The sequence below is a fragment of the Populus alba genome, chromosome 15 (assembly GCF_005239225.2).
Source record: "Populus alba chromosome 15, ASM523922v2, whole genome shotgun sequence".
Classification (NCBI taxonomy): domain Eukaryota; kingdom Viridiplantae; phylum Streptophyta; class Magnoliopsida; order Malpighiales; family Salicaceae; genus Populus; species Populus alba.
Window position 1 is genome coordinate 8,091,465 of NC_133298.1, and position 17,141 is coordinate 8,108,605.

The 17,141-nt window shown below is 36.4% G+C and overlaps 2 protein-coding genes across 2 annotated transcripts; both read right to left on the reverse strand.

Annotated features, from left to right (window-relative positions):
* Window positions 1-230: 230 nt before the first annotated feature.
* LOC118050940 (potassium transporter 25) lies at window positions 231-5,820 on the reverse strand. Its single transcript, XM_035061410.2, has 10 exons — window positions 5,492-5,820; window positions 4,172-4,397; window positions 3,842-4,084; window positions 3,681-3,728; window positions 3,528-3,578; window positions 2,589-2,849; window positions 2,412-2,464; window positions 2,196-2,316; window positions 1,852-2,106; window positions 231-1,456 (listed from the first exon to the last, which is right to left on the reverse strand). The coding sequence occupies exons 1-10, from the start codon at window positions 5,534-5,536 to the stop codon at window positions 387-389; spliced, it is 2,373 nt and encodes a 790-aa protein (XP_034917301.1). The 5' UTR covers window positions 5,537-5,820; the 3' UTR covers window positions 231-386.
* Window positions 5,821-13,124: 7,304 nt separating this feature from the next.
* LOC118050939 (NF-X1-type zinc finger protein NFXL1) lies at window positions 13,125-17,107 on the reverse strand. The gene is made up of 2 exons (XM_035061408.2): window positions 16,988-17,107; window positions 13,125-16,886 (listed from the first exon to the last, which is right to left on the reverse strand). Exon 2 carries the CDS (start codon window positions 16,826-16,828, stop codon window positions 13,499-13,501), a length of 3,330 nt encoding a protein of 1,109 aa, XP_034917299.1. The 5' UTR covers window positions 16,829-16,886; window positions 16,988-17,107; the 3' UTR covers window positions 13,125-13,498.
* Window positions 17,108-17,141: the final 34 nt, after the last annotated feature.

Below are 17,141 nucleotides of genomic sequence, written 5' to 3' on the forward strand. Positions count from 1 at the left end.
ATTTGTATGAATAATAAAACATAACAATAATATTTTGGAGATCTCATTTTGCATGCGAGAGCATTGTTTATCAATTGAAATTATTTGCTTTTGATTACAGATGACATTATAAGGCGCATAAAGTGAGTATTCTTGAATCAATGGTTTTGCAAATCATACCTTTATGGATAATTCTGTGCCTTTTAGGTTCCCTGCGCTCTTTATCAAAGGAAAAAAAAAAAAAGTTTCGCTGTACTAACTCGATAAAAATAGCAATGGAAAAGTGAGGAATCTACTGATCCCAAGTGCATTTGCTAGGATGAGACAAGAAATACTAGTTCTCTGTTGTTTTTCTTTTTTTTCTACAAACAGAAACATTCTACAAAGTTTCATACCATACATCCAGTTTATATAATATACACCATGCCAACCTCTACGAGAGCAGCATGGGGGATGTTCAATGCCACTGGAGGTTCTAGGCAATTTTTATCAAGAAAAACATAGGCCTTGATCAGGAATTTTTTCATAAAGTTTGAATCATCACGCACTGTTAAATGCGACTGACCTAGGAAATATGCGGTGCCACTTTCCCTGGCATTAATCAATTCTTGTAGTTCTTCCCTGACAGATTCCCGCATTCTAGGACTACCTTCTGGCATTAGAAATCGAACCTTTTTTCTTCTGACCGGAGTTTTTCTTTCGGTCGAATCTTCTAATGGACTTCCCAGAGTTTCATTGTTAGCTATACTTGTGGAGCCGGCAACTGAGGTGGTATCATGTATGGGAATCAGTGCATTTCTGTCCAACAATGGCTTCCCAACAATCATCATTCTTCCTTCAGGAGAAGTCAGAGATTCACAATCACTTTCTTCCAAGGAAATGAATTCTCCGATTGAGCTAATAATCTGTTCCTCAAAATCATCTGTGTCTCTTATCTGATCACAGTACCCATACCTCACAATGCATCTGTAAATTCTGTAATCTTTGGTACCAACTCTGCCTACAAGATACCGCTCGCGGGGAGGCACACAAGGGACTGGTTGGGGCTTGAAGGACACAAAGATCAGCACTTGATGAAATGCTGGAAGATTTGTGATGAAATGTGAGAAAAAAGCTGGGATTCCCGTCACCATATCAGTGTAGATTAAACCAATTCCGGGTACTCTGGAAACTCCGAGGCCTGGGCTATAATCCGTAAGCCATTCTGTCGAAACCTTGTTTTGAAAATCAAACTCATATTTCTTCATAGTTCCATAATGCCAAGCAAGCATTATCGTGAAAGAAACTGCTGAAATAACAAATAGATACCAAGCTCCTTTGTGAAAACTCAACATACATGCCGATACATATACAGCCTCGACGAAACCAAAGAACATCAGGAAGCACCCAGATACTAACAAACTCTTCTCCCAGTACAGAGCGATCACAAGTGACATCATACAAGTTGTTACTATCATCCCAAAAACTATTGCCATACCTATATGGAGATTTAACCAGCATACATTAGATTAGACCATCCAATATTTCGAAGAATCAGAGAAAACCTTAGTCAAGCACCTAATGTTCTATTAGGCATCTATTGTTTATGCTCCTAAATATGGAAATAATTTGCAAACTATTAATAGCTACTTTAAATGTTGTAACATCCAGGAAAATGAATGCTTGACATCTCTAGGAAATCTATAGCCCCACCCACTAACTTGTAATCAATTCATAGTCTCCTTACCCTAATGTATTTCAAAAATTGTCAACTATAAGTTGCTTACTTCACTGCTCCAAAAAATTCCTACAAAACATCATCATCTTATTCAAGGATCTTAGAACCTCGGAGCTTCAGAAAAAGGGAATGAAAAGAGTATTGAAGGAAAATACCTGCTGCATTTGCAATCCTCGTTATGTCATGGAAACCAATGGTGACAGAGAGACTAAGGGCCATCAATAACCAGTTGACATCTGGAATATAAACCTGCCCAAGTCGCTTATCCGATGTATGTATAACTTTTACTCTAGGGAAACAACGAAGTGCCAGGCACTGGTTTATTATGGAGAAGCTGGCTGTTATTGTTGCTTGGCTTCCTACCGCTGAAGCAAGCAGAGATAGCAGTATGAAGACATGACGAAGATGTTCTGTATTTGTAATGGTTTCCACAAATTAGAAACATAAATCCCAGGTGAAGCAGCCATCAAACAACATAAAACATCAGTGAAAAACTTACTAGGTACAGATTCACTTAGATGATTAAAATTTTCAGTGTCATTCCAGTGTTTAGAGATGAATGCAGCTTGACCAGCATAGCATAAAACTAGAACTGGATAAATCAAGCAGGCAAAAGTTATCTGCATCAGAGACACCAAACAAAAGTTATATTGTAATTTTGTACTGATTCCGTATAATTGTGAAATGGCAACAAATATTGAGCTATTTTCAATACCTTGATTGATCTCTTGGAGAAATGACCTAGATCTGTAAACATTGTTTCTGATCCTGCAGGATAAATAGTCAGATGAAGAGGTTAACACAATTTGGCACTACCAAAAACAGCATGTTCAGAGGCAAAAAAAGAACAGACAAAAAAGCTTAGTATAGAATGAAGAACATGCTAGCTGACCTGCTATGCAAAGAAGAATGCTATTCAGTGACTTCCAACTGGCTTTATTGATTTTTCTTACAAATCTATACATGTACGCTGGGGAGACTGCAGAGAAGATTTTAGGGTCCCAGTGGAATACATTATATATACCCAATCCACTGATAAACAGGAGCCATATAGTGACAATTGGGGCAAACATGAACCCAATTTTATGAGTCCCATAGTACTGCAGTACAAAAAGGCCTATTGTTATAACACATGCAGAAGGAACCGGTACATCTGAAAAAACCCATATCATGGAAGCCGGTCAGTAACTGAGACAGCAATATCTTGGCAGATCCTAATGAATAAAGGGAGAACGAAAATCAAAATCTACAACTTCCATATAATCATCAAAAGTGATTTAAAATTCTAATCAGATCAAGCTTCAGGTATTTGAAACTACTAATCTTGAAAGGGAAATATAAAGCATTATCATTAATATCATGTTATTAGAGAACATGTATGCTTTTGAGCTTGCATTAAAAGATACATATGGTTAGATAAAAGCATATCCTTTAACATAAAGCTTCTAGCTTTACCAAGAAATGGAATATACACACATAAAGATTCATATGGCTATTGTTCTATACACACATAGAAATGAAAATGCCAAATTGTATATGCGATTATGTCCAGAGGGACATGCTAATCATCCAGAACCACTTAAACAGAATATCATGACACAAAATAATGGAATATATTATTATTAATTTTTCTTTCATCAAAAGAAAAGATTAATAATGTGCAATACCAGTGGAAGCAAAGTGAAAACAATTATAGATATCCTTCAGAGGTCAATCAAATTTCCAAATGCTGCAGATTAAACTAGCAAGTTTTCATCGGAAATGCACAAGGTAGCTGAAGAAGAAATTTTCATCCTTTTCACCAAAACTATTTTCATGGTAAACCACTTACATTTTTTCAAATCATCTGATATGGTTTGCTCTGCATCTGTCGAGGAGGTATCTGAGGAGAAACAGAAGTTGCAAATTAAATTATGAAGGATATCGAGGCTATAATCAAATATGAAAAGAACAATGTTTATGCATTGATAGAGCTAGCTCTTACATTTAATGTTTGATAATGAACGTTGAAGACCTGATGAAGCTGATAACGCTGGGAAAGGGAACAACATTAGCATATAATAAGGGAGTAAAGGAGAGAACCAAGGTTAATCAAGCTATTAACTCTGAAAAATCAAAGTTGATCAAGATTTAAGAAAGCCTAACCTGAAATAGATGGGGTGATCACCCCATCCCCAATTATCATGCAAGCACCAAATAATGCTGTGAATAGCATCAAATAATGACCACTTCTGTGGTTTCTAATGGCTTTTCTTGCTCTTGATTCAACTTTTCCCCTCAAAGTGCTTACTTCTTCATGTTGCATAACCTCTTTGGTGCTTCTATCATTTGGAAGCAGGCCCACTTTAGCATGCCTGCACAATAACGAGTACAGGGCAAAAACACCTCCTGCGAGAATTGTTGAAGTAAATAACATTTCATGATAGGATCAATTTTTAAATGATCCAAAGTTTAACAGTTATCAGAGATCATTACCCTCTCCATTATCATCAGCCCTGAGTACAATGAAGGCGTACTTAAGTAAAGAAACAACAGTCAGAGTCCAGAAAATAAAAGAGAAGTATTCATATGCAGTCTCATTTGATTTGAAATCTGTCGTTTGAATTGTCCCAAAAACATATAATGGAGCCGTACTCAAGCGACCATACACAACTCCTAGAGTTTGAAATGACAGGATGAGTGAATTCCTCCAGGTTTCCTTCTGTAAAAATGAACATGTAAAAGGGTTAATGCAAACACAGTTTTAGATCATTAAAATCGGTGTTGACTTTTGGCCAGTCCTGCTATCCACTAATATGTTGGGATAAAACCTGTCAAGTGAGCATACGGTCCAATTTGGAGATGCAGTGTTTAGGTTATATAGGTGAGGTTTTTATGAAGAAATGCTGACCCAATAATGGATTCAGTCCACAAAGAAGAAAAAGGAAGAAGGAATATTAGGGAGAAACTTTATCAGAAAAGAGAATCCAGAGAGAAGGAATCACAAATGGCAAAAGATACCCTTCAATTCTAAGCAGAACATCAATTAATTTTTTAAATGCGTTGGAGGGCATTCAAACAAGAGATGGCAGACCATATGCAACAAATTTGCCACCGGCAGACCAAGCAAAATTTGCAGGGAGAGAAAAAATAACAACGTAGCTTCCAAGCCAACATAGCCCTCTTTGTAAATGTTAATAATCCACTCCAGTATATGCAATATACAAGGAACAGATAAACAAAAAAAATAACACCATTGTTCATGAAAATCGAAGCAATTTTACCAATAGATGAAATGAATTAAGCAGCCAATCTATAAAGACTAGATCTTATATTTAAACAAACCACAACAAAAATCACTAAGAATTCCCATCAATCAAAAAGAAAATTGATATTACCACTATTATTTCATCTATCCAACTAGCAAAATCTCAAGAAACAAAATGTGCAACAATTCACATCTCATCTAAATATCACACCAAAAAGTTTTGATCTTTTCTCTATAACTTTATAAATGCTTAAATAGTGATATGCCCTTTCTCATCCGTCATCACTACTCAAAATCAAACAAGATGGAACTTGAGTGGATTGACTGAAGCTGCTCTTGCAAACTCAAAAACAACAATCCCAACATGAATACTAGGTTCCTAAACAACCCACAAAGGCCTGGCACAGCTCTATACACAAACATCAAAGACGACAGCTAAACAACTAGATTTAACCCCAAAACAAGAAAGAAATGAATGCATAGACACAAGATGTGTACAAATTACAAGAACTGATTTAGCTTCAAACAGTTAGCGGGAAACTTATTACCTTAAGTCCATCAGAGTAAGTAGTGGGACTAAGTGGAGGATCCATTTTCAGAAAAAAGAAAATGGGCACTTAGGACTACACCTCAAAGAAAAAGATTTTCTGTGGTGCAGTAGTGGACGTAAGAACACAAAAGAAAAAAGACAGAGCTGGGAGAGTGGGACAATGAGAAGCGATCGAGTTAATGCACAATGTGAAAGACTGAACGTTACAAACTATGAAGTTGTTGTTATTTGTGCTGGTTTGTAGCTTCTTTCTTGGATGAATGATTCTCTCAAGGAGTTGTTTTCTTGGTTTGATTGCAAGGGGAGTCACCTTTTGGCCTCTTCTTATAATGTCTTGAATTTTTTTATTATTTTTTTTTATTATTTACGTGGGTGTCCGAGTCAGCTTGCACGTACCACACTAATCCCACAGTCCACTAAACATCCTACAAACCAGTGAGCATGTAAGACACCGCGAGGATAACAGCCGTGCATAATAAGATTTGAACCTGATACAGAGGAATAGAATAAACCTCTTTCACCATTAGATCAATAACCCAAGTACATAATAACTTGAATTTTAAATTTATAGGTAGTGAGGGTGGACTGATGTTGATGGGGATTGCTAGGCTCTTGGAAATATATTTATTACATAAGCAAACATTAATTATTAAAAAAAATTAAATTAAACACAAGGAAACAGGTGGCCTCAAACTATACTTATTTCTTTTTTTATTATTTTATTTTAATAGCACGGGAGTGTCACAGGCGTAGCGTCCTTTGGGAAGCCCAAAACATATTTCATAAGAATTTAGAATTTTTTTTATTTAAAACTTTTTATATTTTTTTTAAATTATTTTAATATATTAATATTAAAAATATATTTTAAAATAAAAATAATAGCTATCAATAAATTTTTTAAAAGACAAGTTCAAAGATGCAATAGCTTGTAAATGGAATCTCGAACTTGAAAGACTTTGTCTGCTCTAAGAAAGTCCAATAGCTCGTAAATTTTTTTTGATTTGATATATCAACTAACATAAACAAATGGTTTTATAATTTTATTTTATTTTTTATTAATATTAATGTCTGGATAATTAATTTTATAAATTTTAAAATTAATAATTATATAAATTTCTAGTGGTCATTATATTAATAATTACAAAATTTAAAATTTAAAATTATAAATAAAAAAATAAATCTTTTAACCTCAAACTCTTATTACTACCCCGCAAATAAATGGTTAAAATGTCTTTATAATTCTTCCTTTACAATGTTGCAATAATGTAATAAAAAAAAATGAGAAATTGGACACTAATCGATAACGTGATGGCCATACATTGCATTTTTTTTTTTTTAGTTTAACGTGGGTATTCGGGCCAGCTTGCGCGTACCTCGACTAATCCCACGGGCCCTGAAGTTAACGATCATGTAAGCCTCCAGTGGCCATCATATGAGTAACCTAGAGCTCGAACCTGAGACCACAGAGGGAGCAAACCTCTTGGTCCCAGGCTTTTACCACTAGACCACTACCTAGATGGTTGTCATACATTGCATTTTGGAACAACTGCACATGTTCTGTGATCAATGTATATCCTCGCCGATTTCCCAGCTCATCCTAAATCCACTTTTATTATGGGCAAATGAATATTACATTATTATTGTTTTTTAAAATGTTTTATATTTAAAAATATATTAAAAATTATTTTTATTTAAAAAAAATTATTTTTAATTATATTATATTAAAACGATTTGAAAATATTAAAAAAAAATAATTTGAAGTAAAATAAATAAAAAAATTAACTTTTAAAAAAATATTTTTAAAATATAAAAATAAACAAATGGAAAGAATCATATTTTTAACCACTTTTGAATAAAGGGAGGATTTTGTTTTCTATTTCTGGTTTATGAAAAAGTTTCTATTTTGTTTGTTTCTTAAAACTTAAGAAATCAATGGAGTTCAGATATGAAAATGTTATTTGACATTTGTCTAAAAGAAATCATACATAAAGATAACGTTTGATTCACGAAATTGGATGGAAAAATGAGCCAGAAATTAAATTGTCCAAATATTATTGTATTTATTTTATTTCAGGAATCCAGTTTTTCCAAAAATCTCACTTTTCTGTACTTTTTTTGTCTGAGAAAGTGATTCTTTAGTTTAACATGAGGAATATTTTTTTTTTTTTTTCAAAAACTAGGTAAAGAGTTTTAATATTGTGAGGAATATATTCTCATTAATTACCTATATTTCAAAAATATCCTAAACTTAATTTATTATTTCATAAGATTTTATTATAGAATGAAAACTTTTCAAAAAAATCCTAGACTTAGTTTATTATTTCATAAGATTTCATTATAGAATGGAAACTTTTCCAAAAATCCTAGACGTAGTTTATTATTTCATAATGATAAAATAAAACTAATCATAAGACGTTTAGGAACACAGTGTGGTTTTCAAAAAAAATTTAAAAAAAAATTGTAAAAAATTAATTTTTTTTATATGTTTTGAATCGTTTTGATGTGTTGATCTCAAAATTGATTTTTTTAAAAATAAAAAAATTATTTTAATATGTTTTGACACAAAAAAATACTTTAAAAAACAACCACAATTATACTCCCACCCAGCTCAAGACTATTCCAATCATCAGGCAAGTAAAATTTGATATTGTAACGAATATACCATCATTGCTGATAACACTATTCTAAACTAAATTTATTATTTTACATGATATAATACAAAAAAAAAATAATAGAAGAAAGATGAGATGTTTTAGGAAGATTAATCTTTTTAAAATAATTTTATTATATAATGGATCAAATCTGTTTACGGTTTAAATTATTCAATTTATGTGTAATATTATTTATTGGTTTTTAATAAAGTGATCGGTTATATGATGATGATGATGATGATGATGATGATAAAGAATAAGACTGTAATATATTTTTAAGATGAGAAAAGCTACTGTAAATCCTATTATAATCCTAAGTCTTTGAATACAATAAAGATGATGTCCGAGAGCCTCATGTTCTAGATCAATACAATAAGGAAAATGCACGTGTTTTAGTCTTTAAGAGTTTGGTGAGGATTCACGTGTTGTAGTGTTTGAAAGACCGGATGTAGGGGTGTGAAAAACAAATTAAAAAACTGATTAAATTAAAAAAAAAATTGAAAAAACTAAACTGTAAAAAAAAAAAAAAAAAAAAAAAAAACCGATTAAAATTTAAAAAGAAACCGACCGGTTCGGTTCGGTTTGGTTTCGGTTTTATAAGCCTAAAACCGAAAAAAACCGAGTCAAACCAAAAAACCGAGCTAAAACAAAAAAAACCAAGCCAAACTGGTTTGAACTAGTTTTCATTCTAAAAAAGCAAACCGAAACTAGCCGATTCGAACTGGTTTTTGTAAGGATTCACGTGTTTTAGTGTTTGAAAGATTGGAAGTAGAGGTGAGTAAAAAAACCAAAAAATTGATTAAATAAAGAAAATTAAAAAACCAAACTGTGAAAAAAACCGATTATAATTTTAAAAAAAAACCAACCGGTTTGGTTTCAGTTTTATAAGCCTAAAACCGAAAAAACCGAACCGAACCCAAACCGAAAAAAACTAGAAAAAATCGAGCCAAACCAGTTTTAACTAGTTTTTATCCTAAAAAATCAAATCAAAACCAGCCGGTTCGAATTGGTTTCAGTTTGGTTTTAAAATTTTTAAAAAATAAATTTGATTATTTAAAAAAAATCAAATCAAAATAAAAATAATCACTTCTAATTGGATAGTCAAATGCCCACTTTCACCCAACTACAAAGTTCAAGACAGAAGGCTTATGTTTTCTTTAGACTTGATCCCTCATTTATAAAGGAAGTAGACAGCTAAGGATTCATCCTAAGTTCAGTAATAGAAAAAAAATAAAAAAAACAAACTGTGTTCTATTGTTCTATTTCTGACCTACAAGAGTATAAACTATGAATGACTAAATAAAATAAAATAAAATAACTCTTTTCGCTTGCCATATGCATCAAATTTTAGCATTTTCCATTTTCCAAACTGTCTTTCAACAGATGAGAACTCTTCAAAACTGGTGACAACCTCTTCATATCTAGTTCTGAAAATGGAATTATTTCCTTGACACTACAAAGACATGTCATGGGCTCATATATTGATCTTCAGCATCAATAATCCATCCATTAAATTGACATGAATTCTTAATGGCAATCTTAGGCTTTACTTTTAGAGTAGAAGCCATTTCTATATATATATATATATATATATATATATATATATATATATATATATATAAGTTTGAAAAAAAGATAGGCAAAGAAAAATCCAATGCAATACTGACCAACAATATATCTATCCAAGAATCCTACAAAAGAATTCACCAAAATTCCAAGTTTTAAAGGGTACTTAGAGTTCCAGGTTCTCAATGACCCTTCAAAAGATTCACCGAAGTTCTAAACTTTCAAGGATGCTAAAAAAAGATTCACCAGAAAGCTCTAGAAATTGATATTTGATCATTTGATGAGGTATATGAAAAATTCTAGTTTTCTGATGATTCAGAAACTGCCAAGAGGATATGTTCAGGTAGAGGTGATCGGGTTCTTCAAGAATTCTGCTCTAGCAGTGAAGATGAAGTAAAAACAAAAATTATGAACTCTGAAACAACAGAGAAGATCAAGACAAAGTAGATAAGCATAGTTGTTGAACATTTGTTAAGGTTCTGTCAGATTACTTATCATAAATTCTGATAATGCAACCTACTATCATTTATGCTCTCCAAAGTACTGGGAAATTAAGATTTCGAGACACCATTGCTGAGGCCCAAAGATTCTCAAGCATAAAAAAAGATTTCGGGCCAAAACAATGAAAAGTTGGATTTCATTAGTCGATATAAAGCTCGCCTTATGGGAGCTTGTTCCACCAGCTCCGGGGCAAAACCTTGGAGGCTGTAAATTTGTGTTTCAAAATAAATAAAATCCAGATGGTTCCTTTAGTCGATATAAAGCTCGCCTTGTCGCAAAGGGATTTCATTAGTGCCAGGGAATTGATTATTCTTAAATGTTCAGTCTAGTGGTAAAACCATCCACGATCAAACTCATTTCAACCATTGTTGTTATGCATGGCTGGTTTCTTCGTCAACTCAACGTCAATAATGCATTCTTGCATAGAACACTTGAGGGAACAATATCCATGCATCAACCCCAAGATTTGTGGATCCTGCTAAACCATGGCATGTTTGCAGACTGAACAGAAGTATCTATGGCTTTAAGCAATCGTCAAGGCAGTGGTACAAGGCTCTTCGAGATGCACTGCTTGTCTCTGGTTTTATTCACTCTGCAACTGACAACTCATTGTTTATTTGCAAATCTGATGATATATTATGACATAATTGTTATAGGGAACTCAGATAGCTTTGTCAATGGCATAATCCAACAGCTTGGATCCATATTCTTAATCAAAAACATGGGATCTCTGCATTTTTTTCTTGTGAATAGAAGTGATCCCAACACCACAAGGTTTGTTCCTGTCACAACACAAATACATCAGGGAGTTGTTCTCGCGAACTTCTATGGACAACACTAAAGAGATAGTCACTCTCATGTCCACTATGGCCAAGCTTCACATTCGTGATACCTCCACTAGCTCCTGCTTCAATGGCATTATCGAAAAACCATTGGCACGCTTCAATATCTAGGTCTCACCCATCCTGACATTGCCTTTGTAGCCATCAGACTATCTCAGTTTATGCAACAGTCGACCATAATTCATTGGGCTGCAGCAAAGAGACTATTTAGGTATCACAAGCACACAATGTTTCATGGCATTTTGCTGCAAAAGCATGATCAATTCCACCTCAAAACTTACAATGATGCAGATTGGGCATCCAATGCAAACACTCGGGTTTCCACAACTACCTCCATCACTTTCCTTGATCCTAATCCCATCTCATTGTCTACTCGCAAGCAAAGGGCTGTATCAAGATCATCTACAGAGGCTGAATTCTGCGCATTAGCTACTGCAACTTCAGAGACCATATAGCTATGCTCTCTTCTCAACGAGCTTGGTCTGCATCTCAAACAACCACCGCAACTGTTCTTCAATAATATTGTGGCCAGTCATTTCAGTTTAAACCCTGTACAACACACGCGAAAGAAGCACGTTGAAACTAATCTCCTCTTTGTTCAGGATCTTGTCAAGAAATCAGTTAATCTTCTAACCAAATCCTTACCGCAATAACAATTCCACTTGCTGAGATCCAAGATTAGTGTTACCTCTGTCTTTCCGGGGGCATGTAAGGGAAGCTGCTATTTTGGCAAGAAATCAGGCAGGAAAGCTGTCATCACCAGCTATCAAGATGGAACGACATGCTTGATTATTAGTCTTTAATTAGGAAATCTGTGCAACTAGAATACATATGTATAGCTTAAGTTTAGCAGCAACTTAAGCTCCTCAAATCTATATTTATACACCTACTGTTTCAACAGTAAAGATAAGAAAAACACAATCAAATTTTTTTTATTGAATTCCCTATACAGGGTAGATACTCATGCCTAACAACTAGGAAATAGTGGGGATGTTAAACTTTTGTTTGAAAGTTCATGCCCAACAACTAGGCCGCCAATTATAGCTTCAAATCAAACCATTCCAAGCCCTTCAATCAGTTCCTCACAATGCCAAAACCCAGACTTCATCAAATTGCAGCAGTGTATCATCTCCACAGGTATCATGTGATTTAAACTTATTCAAGCTATGTTATTACAATGTTGTTAAACCTAATTGAATGATCCATCATTGTTTACTTTTCTGCATTAACAGATGAAAAACATGGTGTGTTTTCTCATTGAACTTGCTCTGATGCATCATGACACAATCAAGCACTCCCCATCAATGGTTGCTGCCTCAACAGTTTATGTTGCACTCTGGACCTTACACCGGAAGCCTGATTGGAGCAAAACTTGGAACTTTACACAGGCTGTTCAAAGGAACAGCTAAGGTGTATGAAGGGCTAAGCAACATTTTCTTTCTGTGAACAATTGATGGGTGATAAAAAATTGTCTTCCATTCCTCTTTGACCAGGGATTGTGTTTGGCTAGTTGAGAAACTGCATAAGATGCCATGGAAACACAAGCTGAAGGTAATTCATGGGATGTATTCGGTTCCCACTAGAGATAGAGTTTCCTTGCTTCTTCCTGTTGGTTCTGGGTGGCAGCATTTTCATTTCAAATGGGATTTTTGCCTAAGGAAATAGTAGTGGTAACAAAATCTAAATTTCATTATCGTTTTTAAGTTCTCTCCTGTCTTTTTGGACCTCAGATGTACAGTGAAGAACATATTTCCTAGTTGTTTTAGTAAGGCTAGAGTTCTTGAGAAAATTACTTTCCATTTCTTGACAGGAAGTAGAATTTGATGATTAACCCCAACAATTTACGCGTAAATTGCAGTTCTTACGTGTAATGCAGCAACTTCACTTATCACTCCTAGAATTAAATGATGATAGACACAAAGACTATCAACATAAATAATGAGTTATTCAAGAATTGAATCCCAAACAAACAGAACAGAACATAACCAAACCATTAGCTGAATCTCAGGCATTGTTTTTGGGATCAAAACATTGAGAAGAAGTCTGAGAAAGAAACGAAGAAACACTAATCTTGCCAAAACAGAGCAAATATCTCATTGGAATCAAAATTAGGGAGATGTCACTTCTGCTCTGTACACATATAGTATGCCTTCCTCAAAAATCTGAAAAAAACCCACTGACGAAGCAGCAATGATTCTTTCCCAGATATTTTCTTAGACAAAGTTCTATACTGCAAGTACCCTTACATGCAGTAGAGATGTATGCTCTTTCCCAAAATTAATGGGATTTTAAGTCACTCGCCATCAAGTATCAATACTGATGGATGATATAACTATTCATAACAGGGGAAAAAAAAACTCTTGCAAAAAATATAAAGTGAGGTGTAGACCAAAAGGTACTCGTCTCCTGTCAAAATTCAAAAAATCAATTACCCTATAAGCATTCTCAATCATAAGCCTTCTCCCAATCATCCACCACCACAGATAAATCTTCTTTTCTTGAAACTCCTCCAGATTGCATTGCAGGCTGCCTTGATGTACTGGAAGTGCTTGCATTTGATTCCAAACCTGAACTGGAAAGGCTTCCTGCAACTTGTTTTGCGGGATCCTCCATCTTGACAGAGGCAGCAGATGAACTGTCAACCTTCTCAGAGTCTAGGACACTCCATCGGTTAATCGAAGCCACAATTGGAGCTTCTTTCCCTTTCCATGCAGAAGCCTGAACATCTGCAGAACCACCATCAGACCACTCTTCACCACCCCATGAATCTTTCCTACAACCAGTCTCCTGCACTACAGCTTTCTTCCACGAAGTTCCCTTCAAAGCCGCAACTGTTCCTTCCATTGCAGTCCCTGCCACTGCCCAGGCATTATTAGCTGGTGATGCCACAGATGCACCAGTATTCTGAGGAACCACAGATGCTCCATGATATAATGATCCATGATCCAGCCTTCTCATAGCAGTAGCTGCTCGAGCAGGATCATTGAATACAGCCAGTGCATTCTTATCATTCAACCAAACTAGTTCACATTCCCCACCAAACCTAAGGACCAGTGAACTTATATCTGCCTCTCTAGGCAAATCTAGAAAAGATACAACAAGCCTGGGATCCATGTCTACAAGAACATCAAAAACTGGTGGATGGGTACTTAAAGTTGTCGTACCCTTAATCCCAATCACACGAGGTGGAGGTTTGGATTTGGATGTAGCATGAACTACAAAAAATCGCTTTGGTTCCCAACCAGCAGAATAAATTGCAAGCTTCCACCTCTCAGTAATCAGACTAACTGCATCCCTTTTATCCTTCAGCATAGGGCAAAAAACATGAATCTTAAGACCACTAGTGGTTCCTCTGCTCTTGCCAAGAACCAAATATTTGCACCTTTCCTCCACAGCAAGCACCCACTTTGGATCACGCCTGTACAGATCACCAATCAACTCTGTCACTGCAGAATTCTCACCAAAATGAAGAGCTTCCAGATTAGGAGGGGTGATATCAAAAGCATCAGCAAGAACCCTTTTCCTCTCCAACTTGGCACATTCATCATCACACATAAGCTTTCTCTGGCCAAGAGGAATCTTCTTTCCAGTTGATTCCACTGGTTGAAGAGATGCTGGCGACTTGTGGAGAATGGAAGCTTCTAAAACAGTGTCATTATAACCACCATTGCTCCCCCCAGCATCACAAGGAACAGATGCTGTCATCCTGCCACAAGAGCAACTAATTGTGACAAGGAACTCACATCTGACATCAGGACAAGGAGCATGAGGATGACAAAGTGCAGTGCAAGTATGCCTGCAATCTCTCTTAGGGGCACCACATGTCTGCCCGCAAGAAGCTCTCGTGCCAGTTTCATTTCCAGATGAGGTATCACAAGGCAGTGAATGACAAGTTCTTCCACATGCATGCAGACCACATTGCCTTGTCTTACCACATAGTTTGTTGCATCTGATATCCCTTGACCCACAGGGTATGTTCCCGAGAATCACGTGCCCACCAACACACTCCTTAGCTACAGGCACCAAACAAGATGGGCAGTCTCCGAAGTGACAGCTATGAGAAGCTGGATGGCCACAAGACTGAGGGACTGAGCATGGGAGCTGACATGAAGGGGGAGGTGTACCACAAGGCAATGGAGGAGGGATGGAAGTTTTCCTACACGCACATGTCAAATCAGTGAAAATTGTTTCAAGACAAGGAGGACAATGGCCACTGTGACAAAGATCATCACAAGAATGCTGTCCACACCTTAACTTCTTCCCACAGGCCATTTGACAAAAGTGCGGATCCCAATCACCAGAGAACTGATTGTTAGAGTTGGAAAGAGGGCAGCATCGCTCGCTACACCTGTGCCTTCCACAGTTCTTCTTTCGACCACAAGGCTTCTCACACAAGAATTTTTCATTCTCTGAAGTAGTTTTGTAACACTCCACAGTTTGAGAGGTTGATCCACAACGGCATTTTTGGGTTACAGAAACCAAACAAGGTGCGCAATCCCCAGAATGGCACACCCCTTTACATTGGTGCATCCCGCAAGGAAGTGATTTCCCACATATTTGTGTACATGTTGGAATTGGATCCAAACAACTCTTTCTTTCCTCCTGCAAACTTGTTTTTCCACAATAGCAAGACCTGACCTTGTCAGGCATTAACTCACAATCGCCACAAAGACCTGGATGACAAGTTTCATCACACATATGGTTTCCACAACTCAGCATCTTTCCACATGTAGAATTGCAAGAAAAAACACCATCCTCAGCTTTCACTTCTCCCTTCACTGACATTTCACCACACAGAACAACCTCCGTCCTTTTCTTGCAGAAACATGAAGCATTGACCAACACCTGACAAGAATCGCAGGGACCAACATGGCAAATCCGCTCACATCGATGACGCCAACATTCAAGAAGCTTATCACATGGGTGTCCACAGGTAACAACAGACATCCGATCAGCACATCTTGTTGCGATTATTTTCTTCCCACAAGGACACAGACGTGGTGGAGCAAAGGCCTTGCAAGGAGGACATGGTCCAGGGTGACACTGCAAGACACAATTATGAGGGCAAAGATCCTCCTTACTCCCATCAGCACCAGGAGCCTCCTTCTCAAGTGGCTTTCCACATGGTTCTCCACACGAATGAGGAGTCAAATACAAATCCGAAGGTGGATCCCTCCTCTTCCCACAAAAGCAAACATACCGAATATCCTTCAACGTCGTAAGCTGCACAGATTGACACCCCGGACACCGCCAATTAAAACCTTGATTCTTCTCCGCAATCAAATCAACAGAAGTCGGGGCACGAGCCCATTTCTTGATACAATTCAAATGAAAAATCGAGAAACAACTCGAACAAGACCAAATTGACACAGACCTCCGAACCATATCATAACAAATCATACACTCAACCGTACTCTTCACAAGCTTCTCCTGAATATCTTGTGCAAGCTGCGGCAAATTCGGGTCATTCAATTCCCGAGTCTTCTCACTCCTCTCTATCCCCTTCCTAGGCCGACCCACATGACCTCTAGGTGCATTCACAGTCATACCACCTTTATTATACCTATGATGTGCTGTTCCAGACCACCCATGAGCAGCATCACCCCCACCATTTCCATTGTATCTAGCGTTGGAACTCGAAGGCGGTTTGGTGTTTGCATCAACCTCAGGCTTAGAATTAGCTCCTCTCGGAACCCACTTCTGAGTGGGGAATCTAGACGACCTGTTGTTGTTGTTGTTGTTGTCTCTTCGATCATTTCGGGGTTGAAAGCTCATATTCTCTGACAACAACAACAACAACAACACTCCTCCTCTGCTACTTCTACAACTACTACTGGTATCCCCAACACCAAGAAATAAATAAATAAAAACTGAAAATTAATTGATCTGATCTTAATATATAATTGATTACAGATGATGAAGAGGAATACGTACCTGATGATGAAGAAAGATTGTTGAAAGGAAAGGAAATGGAAGATTCTTGCTTCCGGTTACTACTTAGGCATCATTAAACAGGGCATGAATGGGCCTAATTATTACGAAGTAATTGAGCTGAACCATCCTTCCATTGAAGGTTCTGAGCATTGGA